The sequence below is a fragment of the Diabrotica virgifera genome, chromosome 9, assembly GCF_917563875.1.
Source record: "Diabrotica virgifera virgifera chromosome 9, PGI_DIABVI_V3a".
NCBI classification, from domain to species: Eukaryota; Metazoa; Arthropoda; class Insecta; order Coleoptera; family Chrysomelidae; genus Diabrotica; species Diabrotica virgifera.
The window spans coordinates 152,401,118-152,416,443 of record NC_065451.1 but is presented as its reverse complement, the minus strand read 5'-3'; the positions used below and the strand labels follow the sequence as shown (position 1 = coordinate 152,416,443).

At 36.0% G+C, this 15,326-nt stretch overlaps 1 protein-coding gene across 1 annotated transcript; it reads right to left on the bottom strand.

The window, feature by feature from the left end:
- Positions 1-9,303: 9,303 nt before the first annotated feature.
- On the bottom strand, positions 9,304-12,864 carry LOC126891546 (uncharacterized). Its single transcript, XM_050660722.1, has one exon. It carries the CDS (start codon positions 12,862-12,864, stop codon positions 9,304-9,306), a length of 3,561 nt encoding a protein of 1,186 aa, XP_050516679.1.
- Between the last annotated feature and the right edge of the window lie 2,462 nt (positions 12,865-15,326).

The following is a 15,326-nucleotide window of genomic DNA, read 5'->3' as shown; positions in this document are numbered from 1 at the left end:
AATTTTTGACCACCTTTTGGTCCTGGCAACATGCAAATTTGTTAAAAGGAGTCCTTTTTGAGTAAGATTGTGCAAAAAATCCGAATTAGAATATTTTTCCTAGCGGATGCGCAGTGGCTTTCTGGACTATTTAGAATTAAGCAAGCAAGCAAGCATAGTGATTTAACCCAGCCTGAGAGACTTGCTCACCCCTAGAGAATGACATTCGGGTGATACAATTCATTGGGGCGAGGAGGATTAACTCCCGTAAGCAGGAATCACTCCACCCCGCTTCAATGCTCCAGACCATCCACTTACCCCCCGATAGCACTCTGATGCGCTATAGGGGCTCTCAATCAGCAAAGTGCTTATCATATGGGAGTCTTGGGTACACGGACTCCCATATGAAATCCTACCCCGATCAATGCAGGCCAGCGTGAGGCGCTCTATTCCCGCTATCTCTAGTGACTTATCTTCGATCTGTTTTGCTTGCTCGGGCGCCGAGTCCCCGCTCTGGGCTATGTCCAGTTCGGCGACTCGGCGCTCGAGGATGTGGGCCCCTCGTGCCCTTTTTTGGGTTTTGTTACTAATATTTTTTTTTTGTGGCTTTCGCCTATTGTTAATAATTTAGAATTAATAATTATGTTTTAATGTGCAATTATATCATTCTAATTTAAATGTTATGAACTATAAAGGCAGTTCACTCTTGATCGAAATTCATATTTTTATATGCATATGATGGTTGCATCATAAATCTTAGAACATGAAGAGCTTTTTATGAAGAATAACCTTTCTTCGTCAAATTAAAAATAAAAGAGTTATAAATGAAAATGTTGCTGGTATCCATAATTTGAGAAAAATCTTCAAATATTTTTTTCCATTAGAAAGATGTAATTGTACATATCAGACCATAATTGTTTATACCAAACAATATTCTTTCATATACTGTCGGTTCGCTAAACTCAGACACAACTGGTTAGTGATTTTAGTCAATAATTTTGCCAATTTGGCAAAAAAATAATTACTAATTAGTTAATAATTACTAAAAAATTAGTAATTTTGTCAATTTTGGCAAAATTCGCAAAAACAAAAAAATTACCTACTAAAATCACTAGCCAGTTGTGTCAAGTTTAGCGAACCGACTATATTTTAATTTCATAGCAAATGGAACAGTCCATTTATCATAAAGGGGAGGCCGCATACTCGTATAAACCGTTTTGAAGCTGTTAATAAATTATTGCTTTTAAAATATAGCTACTCAAATTGTATTTTTGAACATCTTATTTATTTTATATAATTAAATTCACTATCAAATGTCATTAATGTTTTATTAATACTTAATTTAAAATTTAGTTTGACATTCACGAAGTGTCAAACTCAAATGTAAATAACCTATTATGCTTTGCTTAAGGTGATACAGTAGCGATCAACAGGTGGCAACAAACGCGGTCCAATATTGCGAAAGTTCTGCGAACTTTCAAAAGTGAGGCAACAGTGCGTCGGTAATTCGACACTGACAGTGACGTTTATACTATCAAAAACAATAATTTTTATACACATAGGCGCGAAATGTTGCCAAGTCAGTGACGTTCGATTTCTTGTTATAAAAAAATCGATTTTTAGTAGTTCCAAGATTACAAAAATTCTAGGCATAAGATAAAAAAGTTTATTTGAAGAAAGAGTATTTTTTTGTCTTTCTTAATGGCGGTACAGGCTCCTTTTTTCAATATTTTATTTAGTTGTAGAGTAATTTCCACCTACTAACATATTTCTGAAATTGGGCTCTGTACCGCCATTCTTTAATGTGTGCCAAATATCTCAAAAAAATATTCAAAATTAAAGCCGCAATCTTGGAACGCATTTGTTGCTACCTGTTGATCGCTACTGTTTCCTCTTAACAAATCGAGATTAAAAAACTAGCCTACTTAATAGCAACGATTTCAGCTGGACGTGTAGTGTGTCGGAAGAAAATAACCCGATTGTGACGTCACATGTTACACTTTGGGGTCGATTATCTCGAAGACGGTTAGAAATATCGAAATGCCGTTTTCAGATTTAGATTCAGAAGAAAAAACTACATAAGAATCCATCGATAAATCTGATCTGAGTATTGCAGGAGCGACAACGCAATAACACACAGACTTTTGCGAATTTATAAACGAAATGTTTTCGTTGAAAAAGCAAGAAAAAACACGAAAGGTAGCAATTTTGCTTTTTGCCCCATAACTATTTTCCACGGAGATATATGTAGGTATAGTCATTACTTCACAGAAAAAAAAAAGAATGTGTGTACTTTGTACGCACGTAAGAAGTTATACTTCTATTATATGATTTCAACGAAATCAATATACTTTAAACAGTTTCTCTACTACTTTCCAAAAATTTTTATTAAAACAATACCAAAAATTAAAAAAATAAAAGAATAAAACACACACAAAAACATTGAAAAATGCCACAAATGATTTCTGAACAATAATTGTTGCCAAAAATTTTAATTAAATACGTATTTTCTGAAAAAAATTATATAATAATATACTTACAATCATAAAATCTATAAAAAAATAAAAAAAAATGATATAACTTGCATTGGGCTTGAACCTACTTCCCGTGTATCCCGCCGTACGAGAGTCGAAGCGATTTCAAACTGCACCACCTTCGCGTATACGTCATGTGGGAATATACACAAGCTGAACAACTTTTTGACATTTTGTTTATATGAATTTTTATTAGTTTGATTTTTGTCGAATTAAAATAGAACAATATATAGAGTAAGAAAACGATACATTAGATGAAAATTTGTAGAAAGTTTGTTCGTAATCAGCTTATGTAAATTAAAGCATTGCCTACTAGGGGTATAGCATAGCAAGTACTAGGTAAGTACATTATTTTTTTTACATTTTCCAAATAGGTATGAAGATAATTTTTTATTGGAATACAACTGAAACATTTAGAATTACGTACCTGTGGCTTTTCAAAACTATTTAAAAAGTCACTACTTATAATTATAAATTTGATTTTATTTCTGTCCTCACAACAATAAAAACTAATATATTATACAACATATTTGTTTACCGATAACCTCCATATTGAACAATTATTGACAGATCATTTCAACACCCAATCAGAGCCCGTATAAAGACTAATACCAAACTGTCGGTGTGCGCATGCGCGCAGATCAATATAAATTCACCCTTAATCTCATCGCGCCTAAAGAAGTATAACTGCAAAAACTTCCATCGTTCCTCTTTAAAATGACGTTTGGTAGAAGTCTCTATGATTTATAGTTTCCAAAATATGAGTTTTCAAAGTTCACCACTCATAGCGATTTTGGGCCATTTTCTTTGTTACTTCGCAAACATTGTTCTGTAACTTTTTTCTACGCAGGTTTAGATGTATATAATGTTACATATATTAGGAAGAAAAGTCAATTACCTTTACAGTGGTCTATTGTAGAAAGCTGTATGACTATCTTTAAGCAAGATATGGTTTTTCAAAGTTTTATATTTTAATGATTTTTGATATATTTTACGATTATTTTTAAATTCTCATTATAACTTTTTTTATTGTATATTTAGGTATATACATTGTGGATTAAAAAATAAAGCTTATTTTCTTTCTTCAAAATGGTGTATTGCAAAAAATTGTAGGACTATTTTTAAACAAGATGTGCTTTTTCAAAGTGTGACATATACACATGCAGTATGTCCCACTAAGCTAAAACCATATGGAAAACTTTTTTATTATTAACTTTATGAAAAAAAAAAATTATTCTTTATAAAATACTCTGCATAGTCTAAAACGTAAGATGGAATCATCAGATATAAAATTTTATCAATAGTCTACGAGGTATGTTAAAAAATATGAATTTCGCTCAAGAATAAAGTACCTTTATATTTCACAACATCGAAAAGTGTTATTAAGAAAAGTTATTTAGAATTAAAAATTATGTTATAATATGCAAATTATATTCTTCTAATTGAAAAAAAAAATAAAATATTTAAGTTTTCTTAAATTACGGATACTGTAATTTCTTGTGTGTCTTATTTATATTTTATGCCGAGAGAGAAACGTGAAAGTGTGACTTTTCTTATTAATTTATTTGACAACTTCTTAAAACAATATACTAATCGTAAAACTAAACTATATAATATGGTTTCCCACAACAACAGATTATATCTAGTGTATATACTAGATTCTAGTGTCCCAACATTCTCCGGACCCAGGAATTAGGTGGCAGTGAATCTATGTGGAGTCTTCAATGTTCTTCCATACCTTGATTTTTTAACCTTTTCTGACTTATCTTGTTCTGTTGATTCTTCTTTGTCTTCTCTTAAATTTTCTTGAATATCATTGATAGGTAGTTCAACTCTATATAGTCGTAGACATGGACGAACCAATACACCATTTTTTGTCTTTACTTTTGCGACCCTTTGGATGCCATCTTGCCCAGAATATACTTCAATGATTTTGCCCATGGGCCAGTTTATTCTTTTGGCGTTGTCGGAACCAACCATTACTACATCACCAACCTTCACAAAATCTTCTCTTCTTTGACCATAATTTACTAGTTCCGCAAGGTATTCTTTCCTAAATCTGTCGCGTAACATTTGCCTTAAATTTTGAATATGACGAAACCTACCTTTAAAAAATTCTGAATCCACGATGTCTAAATCAACAACCTCATCGGAATTACCCTGTAATGGCTTTAAAAAACTTGATGGGGTTAAAACCTCAAACTCATCGACTTCAGAAACATAGGTAAGTGGTCTTTGATTTATCACCGACTCTATGTCGCATAACACTGTGTACAACTCTACATAATGCAACGATGCTTTCCCTAGTTGTCGGCGCAAAAGTTCTTTTACTACTCTTACTAACCTCTCCCACCACCCGCCCCACCAAGAAGCGGAGGGTGGATTAAACATCCATTTTATTCGTCTTGTACCTGAAAATTGCTCTATTTCTACCCAATTTAACTTTCCAAAAATATTGTCATTCCCATGAAAATTTGTCCCATTGTCCGAATATATGATTTTAGGCCTCCCCCTTCTACTAATAAAGCGACGAAGAGCGTATAAAAATGCTTCAGTAGAGCTGCAATCACGGCTAATCTGATTAGCCAAGTCTACGACCACTCCACAGTGGTCCACGGGTACGGGAGCAATGTCACGGTGACATTCCGCCCCAACCACTAAACACCCTCCCTTTATGGATTTCACCCTAGGCACAGTCAACTGTCAGGGTCTCTCCAAAAAGAGACCCCTCATCAAGAATATCCTGTCGAAGCATAACATCCAGATCCTCGCACTCACAGATACTCTGTCGAAAAACGATCCACACTTCGCAGGATATTCGATCATCCATCGAAGCCGTTGTCAGGTTTCACGTGGGAATGGTATTCTCGTGAAACACGGAATACCGCACAACACACACACATTCCCACAAAATTTTCGTCCACCTGATGTGGACTTCCTGGCAATTGACGTGCACATCCCCAATAACGAAACCCTCACGATAGTCTCTTACTACAAACACCCGGATCAACCACTCAACAGGCATTTGCTAGAGTACTTTTCGAGGCTCGGCAAGGCTGTGTTGATGGGCGATCTAAATTGTAGACACACACAGTTTGGTGATCATCGTCAAAACCCAGAAGGCATCCGCCTCACGGATTATCTACTAGACCTTCCTATTTCAAGAATCACCAACACTGAATTCACGTTTTTGAACGCCAATGGGGCTTCTATTGTCGACCACATCCTAGTTACTAGTAACATTCTGGATCGGTTCGGGGATAGATGCCACATAGGTGATTCGATAACGTCAGACCACGTACCTCTTCTTGTCGACACCGACATACTCATTCCAAAACAACCAAACCCTCCAAGATCTATAAGAGACTATCGTCACGCTAACTGGACTGAATTCCAAAACTTCATCACACAAAATCTCCCTATGTTAGGCGAACTCGATACCAACGATAGTATCGACACCAGTGCAACCGATATCGAGAACCTCATCACTGAGGCGATCACGCACGCAATTCCACTCAAACAAATAACTTATACATCACCGGCACTTCCACAATACATCATTGCCAAAATTCAACAAAAACGACGTCTTCTACGTCAATACAAGGCCAACAGAAACCCACTTATCAAAACAGAGTACAACCGGATCTGTGCCAGGATAAAGAGGGAGATATCTGTCCTAACGGCTCGCCGGTGGGAAGATGCTACCTCAAAACTGGACTACAGAGACGGAGGTAAATTCTGGCAAAAATTCAAAGTCCTAACAAAACAAAAATTATCTCAACCATCTCATCTGTTGGTCAACAATCACATAGTCAATTCCCCAGAAGGGAAAGCCGAAGCATTCAGAAATTCGCTTCAAAACAATTTTCAAACGCCAGATAACCCGAACTTTGATCGCATATTTAAATTCAACACATAATACATTGTAAATGTTACTCTCAACCACTACATTCCAGTCTATGATCCTATCATGGACCCCCTCACAGACAGGGAAACGGAGAGCTTTTGCCAAATCGGCAAAAACAGCGCTCCCGGACCTGATGGCATCAATCGAAGGTGCCTCAAAAAACTTCCAGAGAGTATCATCCCTCTTCTAACTAAAATATTCAATGCATGTCTCAAAAACAGCCACTTTCCTACTCCTTGGAAAGTGGCCAACACCATTATGCTTTTGAAAAAAGGCAAACCCCCAACCGAAGTGGAATCCTATAGACCAATTTCATTAATCAATACTCTGGGTAAAGTTCTTGAGCTAATCCTAAAAGAGAGGCTCAATAACTTTCTCGAAAACCACAATATCATACCAAAATTCCAATATCGATTCCAGTCAGGTAAATCTACTAAACATGCATTAATAGACTTCACTACCAAAGTTACTCAAACCATCAACGATGGTTCATTCGCCATAGCCACATTTCTGGATGTGCAAAAGGCTTTCGACCAGGTCTGGCACGACGGGCTTGTTCGGAAACTTCTGGACATCGGGCTTCCATTGCAATTTACCAAAATTGTACACTCCTACCTCCACAATCGTACTGTCAGAGTGAAAATATGCGATCAAAAGTCCACCCCCTTCACTCCACAAGCTGGAGTTCCCCAGGGTTCAGTCCTAGCGCCGCTGTTGTACATCATCTACAACAGCGATATCACTAACCAAAATATCCCAGGTACTCGGCTGTTTCTCTATGCAGACGACACGACTCTGCTCTCAACTACCTCTCGATACAACCCAAGACTCCTCTTCAGAAGAGCCCAGGCTCTGTTGGACGGCGTCGGCGAATGGTGTTGTAAGTGGAGAGTCACGCTCAACGCGAACAAAACAACAACAATTGTGTTTCGCGCCCCTTCTGTGTCAAATAGAATCATTCGCAATGAAGACGACCAATATCCTCTGAGTTTGTTGGGAGAAAGGCTTGTTGTTAGCCCGACTGTGAACTATTTGGGAGTTCTGTTTACCAGGACTCTCAACTGGGACGCAGATCTAAAGGCAACTTTAGACAGGGTAAGGAACAGGGCCAGACTTCTCAACGCTCTCTCTGGAAAAATTGGCAAGACACACAAGAAGACTCTCATTCACACTTACAAGACCTTTATTCGACCCGTCATGGAGTACAAGTCATGTATCTACTCTCTTTGCTCTAGACAAAAACAAGAGAGGTTGTTGAGGACAGAGCGTAGAGTCTTGCGTAGATGTAACTATGAGCACTGGCGATATCCCTCAAACGAAATCCATAACATCTCGAACACCCCCAAAATCACCGAGAGAATAAACTCTCTGAACAGGAACTTCACAATCAAAGTAATCAACGGCCCCCCTTCCGACACCCAAGAATCTCTCAAATGTTCCTGTTCATCTTCCGGCCACGTACTCCACCGAAAGCCCAAACGCAAAAAGATTCATGTACCGTCCGCTCTAATGCAAACATGCATTGACGAACTCCCGGTGGAGTACGAAAACATCCTTGAGGCTACCCCGTTAGCCTACCGTACCCACCTCTAACATTTCCTCTTCCCAACCCCGAACAGGGAGAAGTTGGTTTTTTGCGGTTTCCCAACTTCATTGCACAATTATACCTGTTCGTCCCAAGAAAATAGCCGCAACTATTTTCTCCACTCGAACGCTCACTGTCCACGCTGCGCTCAAAGCCACCTCCTGACCGCCGACGAGGGACGCAGGTTCGCCTGTCGTTGTACAATGGTTTCTAGGGAGATTGGTCGAGAGCAAAGCACGGACAGTACACGTAAATGTCTATGGAACCAACAACAATCCATCAAACTTTCTTCTCTGTTGACTTCTTAGCCTTCTGGACACCACCGTCCGGCATAACCAAGGATCCAAGAACACCAGGACACGGCGCTTGCCCCAGTGTGTTTTTCGGACTGTTTGCTTTTGCTGCCAACACTAAACATTCACCACAAACCCTGAAGAGGACAAAATCCTAAACGGGGAAGCACATTGTACGCATTTCTTCTTAACATTATCAAGACAAGCAAATCAAAACAATGTAGTAGTAGTAGAGAGATTTCACCAGTTCCAAATGAAGCGCTCTGTATACTGCACACGTAAATAAAACTATCCACGTTTTTTCACCTCCCTTTAAATATAAGGGCCCTGCTAAATCTATACCTACAATCTCAAAAACCCCAGCATCGTTTATTCTATTAGCAGGTAAAGGAGCAAAAGGTGTTTCAATTTGTTTACCGTTTAACTTTTTACATGTGACGCATGAGTAAATTACAGAGTTTATAGTTTTCCTGGCTTTTATTAACCAAAAATTTTCTCTGATTATTCCTAAAAGTATTTTCGGACCAGCATGACAACTTTTTTCATGTTCTTCAACTAAAAGTTTTCTTACTATTGTATTTTTGCTTGGAAGAATTATTGGGTACTTAAATTCTTGTGAAAAATCGCCATATGCAAGTCTGGTTTCCTTAAAATTCCATTTTTGTCTTCAAATATTTCGAACTTCCTCAAGCCCTTTATATTTTCTGTTAAATTTTGAGTTTGTGCAAATTTTATTATGCATGTTTCAGCTCTTTCTAGTTCTTGAGCATTTAAGAAATCAAATTTGTTGCTTGTCTTAGCTTCTACACATGTTCTTCTTCTTTTGTTCCTAACATTGTGGTAAAATCTAAGAATCCATCCTACTAATCTCCGTACTTTTGAAAACTTTCCAAAATAATTGAACTTTTGACAAAATTCTTCCGAATTTTCTGCTAGATTAGTATTAACTAATTTCATACATTCTTTCATTGCTTCTTCTTCTGTAGCGCTTACTTCTCCTTTTGGTCACATATTTTCTGGTTCTTTGAGCCATTGAGGGCCCTTCCACCATTGTTTTTCCAAAAGTTGTTTCCCGCTACATCCTTGTGATAAAACGTCTGCAATATTCATATCACCTGGCACGTGGCGCCACTGATCTACTGCAGAATATTTTTTAATCTCTTTTACCCGGTTTCCTACAAAAGTATTCCAAAGACCCTTTATTTTAATCCAGGTTAAGACAACCATCGAATCACTCCAGTAGTACGTTTTAAGCTCTGTAAAGTCTGTTACTTCTTTAACAGTTTCTAATAACCTAACACCTATCACAGCAGCCATTAATTCTAACCTAGGGAGAGTAATCGTTTTAACTGGACTTAAACGCGATTTTGCTAACAAAAGTTTGATTGAAATTGAATTTTGAAATTCTAGCCTAATAAAAACGCAAGCGGCATAAGCGTATTTACTAGCGTCAACGAAAACGTGAAGAGTTTTATTTATTATTAGGTTCTCTTCTTCTGGATATGCTAAATATCTATGTATGTTACAAAAATTGAGACACTTAACACTTTTTAACCAAATTTCGAAACGTTTTTTGATATCGTCAGGTAATTTTTGATCCCACGTCAATTTCAAGCTACAAGTCTCTTGCAATAAGATTTTCGGTATTAACGTAAATGGAGCAGTGAAACCAATAGGATCGAAAACTCTCTGCGTTGCAGATAAAATGCCTCTTTTTGTTCTAGGAATCTCGTCAAGACTGTCTAAACTTTTTAGATCACACGCTAAAGTGTCAGTTTGGTAATTCCACTGTATACCCAAAATAGAGATAACCTTATTTTCTAATTTTTCATTGACGCTAGAAACATACGTATCGTTATTTTCATTAAAAGTCCACCCTCTAATATCAAATTTTGCATTCTTTAGAATTTCTGTTGACTCATCAATAAATTTTTTAAGTTCTGTTTCATTCCTAACGCTAAAAACACAATTGTCTACGTAAAATGCGTTAAGAAGTTGATTAGCTGTTTCTGTGTATGTTTTTTCCTTTTCTAAATGCAAATTAACTGTTGCTGCTAAAAGAAACGGACTTGGCTTTAGCCCAAAAACTACTCTACAATGTCTAAATATTTTTATTTCTCTTTTTTCATAGTTTTTCCACCACAAAAATCGTAAAAAATCCCTATCTTTCTCTGAAATGCTTATCTGCAAAAATGCCTTCGCTATGTCTGACGTTACCCCAATTTTATGTAACCTGAACTTTAAAATTAAAGGTATTATTAGCTCAATTAGATTTGGACCCTTTTCCAGTAAATCATTAAGAGAATTACCGTTACCATCTTTAGCTGATGCATCAAACACTGGTCGGATCTTCGTAGTTAAACTGGACTCTTTGACAACTGCGTGATGTGCCAAGTAGTGCGTATTCTTTTCCAACGGCTCTTCTTCTACTTCTTCAATGATTCCTGTATTTTCCCAATCTTGAAATATATTGTCATACTCTGTAAGCTTGTTCAGAGAAATTAACCGTTTTGTGGTAGAAAAAAGTCGCTTTTCAGCTAAATTAAAATTAGAGGTTATAGCCGGATAACCTTCTGCCCATGGTAAACAAATTTCATATCTATTTTCACTATTTACCACAGTGCTTTCTTTAAATTTTTCTAATGTGCGAATGTCTAACTCTTCTCGACATTTCGTCTCTGCTGGATCTTTTATACCCAGAACATCTAAACTCCATAAAGTACTCAATGAGTCAGTAAAATAAGTTGAAACAAACGTGTTTATTTTATTATTACTTTTTTGTGTCCCCATAACGGTCCAACCAAACTTGGTTTCCAAAGCTACTAAAGAATCATTTATGTTTACCAAGTTTCCCGTTATGATGTGACCAAACATGTCTGCCCCTATTAATAAATTAACCTCTAATTCTTTAGAAGCAGAATCATTTATATAAATATTTTTAGCTTTTAATAAATCTAGCACCTTTTGGTCAATTAGTTTTGGAACGTAATTGCAAATTTTAGATTGCTCCAGTAAAGATAACCCGATGCTGAATGAATTTTCTAAATTTTCTATACCTGCCTTAAACAAACGATGAATCTTTGGAGCTCCCTGCAACCCACCAAAAACACCTTGAACTATATTTTCTTGTCCAATTTTAGTTAACCCTAAATCTTCCGCGCATTTTGTAGTTATATAGGAACGTTGCGAACCCGAATCTAGCAGTGCCCTTACTTTCATTGACCTTTTATTATCAGAAATAACCCTAACATTGATCGTTTGCAGTAAAGTTTCAGAAGCGACAGTTGTTAATGTATTTTCTAAAGATTCTGATTTTTGCAAATCTCTATTTTTGTTTTCTTTTTCATGCAAATCAGGACACATTAATGTAAAATGCTTGCGAGCGCATTTTATACATTTGACAGTTGTTTTGCATGTCCGAAAATTGTGAAACTGCTTTAAACATGAAAAACAACTCCGTTTTTTACTTATAATGGATTTTTTCTGCTCTAAAGTCATTTTCTGAGCTTTAATGCAGTCCTGACTGGCATGTGTATTGCTTTCGCAAAAAATACAAGAAAACTTTTGCTTACCCTTGGTTTTTAAACTCTCTGTATGTAAGGTTTCTACAGTATACTTATCGTCAATACTTTTTGGAACTGTGAAACTAGACTGAGCAAGTTTTACACGCTCTTCGGCCTCCACTTCTGTTTTCAGGAACTCTAGTAGACCCTGCAACTCATTATTAAATTTTAAATTATTAGAAGCCCTATTTCTTTCCCAAATTTTAAGCAACTCATAAGGTAGCGCGGATTCAACAAGTGGCAAAAGCATCGCTGCATATTTGTCGCTAGTAACACCTAGTGTTCCCAAAGCCCTAAGCTGAGTCTCCAACCTATCATACAAAGTAGATAAAGCCATACCTGGGTCCTCCTTTGAGGTTTGTTGATTTAGAATTAAATTTAATAACTCCCTAACGTATACCTCAATTAAAATTTCGTCCCTTGCGAATCTATTTTTCAGTTGGTCAATGGCTATTTTATAATTTTCAGCGGAAGGTGGGAAGCTTTCGACAAGGCTTCTGGCTGGCGTGCCATCTTCTGTTGACTGGATCAGGTATTGGAACTTGTCTTCGTTTGGAAGGTCTGCGTCTTCATCGATTTTTCTAAACTGGCCCCAAAAATTTATCCAATTTTTGACATTTCCATCATATTTCTTTATTTCAAGTTTTGGCAGATGTAAATTTTTTACAGGTTTTTCATTTTTTGTACCTTTATTTTCTTGATCTTTCAAAGTTTTTAAGTTTTTGATCAAGTATTCACATTCTATTCTAAATTTTCCTACCTCGTCACGAAAGTTCTCTTCATCATTTAATTCCTTGCTAATAGTTTCCGTTCTGGTTTCTTCTGCAAATAGAATGTCTTTTATGCTGTTGTCTAGAAGAAATATTCGCTCTGCTTTATCATCAACTTGTTGCAGGAGTCTTTGTATTGTCTTCTCGTCACTGGGATTCACCTCTTCAATATCTCTAAAAACTTTTTTCAGGGATCCTTTTATTGTTTCCCTCTCTAGCTTTAGGTTCTGCATGTTTTTCAATTAACCAGGGATGCCAATAATGTAATTTCTTGTGTGTCTTATTTATATTTTATGCCGAGAGAGAAACGTGAAAGTGTGACTTTTCTTATTAATTTATTTGACAACTTCTTAAAACAATATACTAATCGTAAAACTAAACTATATAATATGGTTTCCCACAACAACAGATTATATCTAGTGTATATACTAGATTCTAGTGTCCCAACAGATACCTACCCTTGAATATCCTACGGATATCTTATTTAAAAATAGTCCCAGAATTTTTTGCAATACACCACTTTAAAGTAAAGAAAATAAGCTTTTTTTTTATTCTAAAATGTATATACCTAAATGTGCAAGAAAAGAGTCATAATTAGAAATTTAAAAAATAATCAAAAAATATCAAAAATCATTAAAAGTATAAAATCTTGAAAAAGAGTAACTTGCTTACAAATAGTCATACAACCTTATAAAATAGACCATTTTAAAGGTAACTGACTTCTCTTTCTACTAAATGTAGCATTGCATATACCTAGAAATGCGTAGAAAAAAGTCACAGAACAATGTTTGCGAAATAATGGGGAAAATGGCCCAAAAATGCTGTGAACGGCAAACTTTGAAAAATCCTATTTCGGAAACTGTAAATCCTAGAGACTTTTACCAAACGTCGTTTTAAAGAGAAACGATTGAAGTTATTTTTCGCTGAAACAATGCCTATACCTATATCCCTGTGGAAAAAAGTTGTGGCGCAAAAAACAAAATTACTTTCTTTCTTGTTTTTTTTTCTTGCTTTTCTTTTGAATATATATATTTGTAAAAAAATATTTTTGACTTTAAAATTTGATATTTCGATAGTAAATTTAACCTGGAACAATTTTCCTGTAGACGTGATTGTACCAAAAGTGCATAGAACTCACCTTAATTCGCCCTGTGCCTGGGGACTAATTCCCCTCCCTTCTCAAAAACGCACCCATTTAAATGGTAGTACTCCGCGGTTTTTTCAAATTTAGAGGTTCATTGACCATATGAGACTAAGTAAGTACATGAGTGTTTGACATAAATTGCTTCCTACAAATTTAATATTAAAGGTTTTTCACCAATGTGAACTGCCATAGCAATATGTCTATTTAAAGCACACTTTTGAGTAAAATTTTTAAAGCATATTTCACATTCATAAGGTCCTTCACCAGATAGACAAGGCGAAAACGGCATGTTCGTTGGTGGAAATATTGCCATGAGATTTTTTTGCATAATCACATTCGTGAGACACCCTAGAATAAGGTTCAAGAAGTCGCCCACGCGAAAAGTGGTCCAATTTTTTTTAATCAAATTGCAAATATCAATATTTTCGTCCCGGAGAATTTTTTTTAGATTTTTCGGACCATTCCGGACAGAAAACGTCTCTTATAATTTTTCTCTAAACTTGATCGTATTCGAGTTATAAGCAATTTAAAATTTGAAAAACGCGAAAATCGCCATTTTTAAGACTTAAGTTTATTATGAAAGTCAGAAAGTGACTAAATCAAATTTAAAGCCCCCCATTCATGATCCTGAAGAAATTTGTGCCAGTAATTTATTACTAAGCTGTTATTTTAATTATTAATGAGTGGTAATATCGTATTGACGCGGCTGTAAATGTGAGTGCGAGTGAGATGTGCCATTGGACTGCCTGAATGGCATCTCTTTCGCACTCATCATGGACGGCCGCCTAATACGTGAATGGCGCTCATTATTTTTACTTAAAAATAACAAAATAACAGCTTAGTAATAAAATAATGACAAAAATTTCTTCAGGATCTTGTAGGGGGGGGGGCTCTTTCTGACTTTCATAGTAATAACTTTTAACCGAGTTATTAAGCCTTGAAAATCGCCATTTTTCGTTTTCTTCAATTTTAAAATGCTTTTACCTCGAACACGATTAACGTCAGAGAAAAATTATAAGAGACATTTTTTATCCAGAATGGTCCAAAAAACGTAAAAAAAGTTTGACCCGGCCAAAAATATTGATTTTTGCAATTTGATTAAAAAAAATTTGGACCACTTTTCGCGTGGGCGACTTCTTGAATCTTATTCTGGAATGTCTCACGAATGTGATTATGCAAAAAAATCTCATGGGAATATTTTCTCCAAAGAACCCGCCGTTTTCGCCTTGTCTAGGAGTGAATTCTCATATGATCCTTTAAATTTTTAAATCAAAACAAAACAAAATACCTACTATGCGCAAGAAAAAATCTAGTTAATATGACAAGTTTAAATATTAGTGAATATGAATTTGAAAAGATCTTCTTCTTATGGTGCCTATCCGTTACGGATGTTGGACACTAACATGGCTATTCTGACTTTGTTGACTGCTGCCTTGAAAAGTCCGGTAGTGGTTAAGTTAAACCATTTTCGCAGGTTATGCAGCCAGGATATTCTTCTTCGTCCTGGACCTCTTTTCCCATGCACTTTATCTTGAAGTATGGTCCGAAGTA

What these genes read in the sequence shown, in the direction of transcription:
- LOC126891546 (XM_050660722.1), bottom strand. Translation starts at nt 12,864, where the DNA reads ATGCAGAACCTAAAGCTAGAGAGGGAAACAATAAAAGGATCCCTGAAA.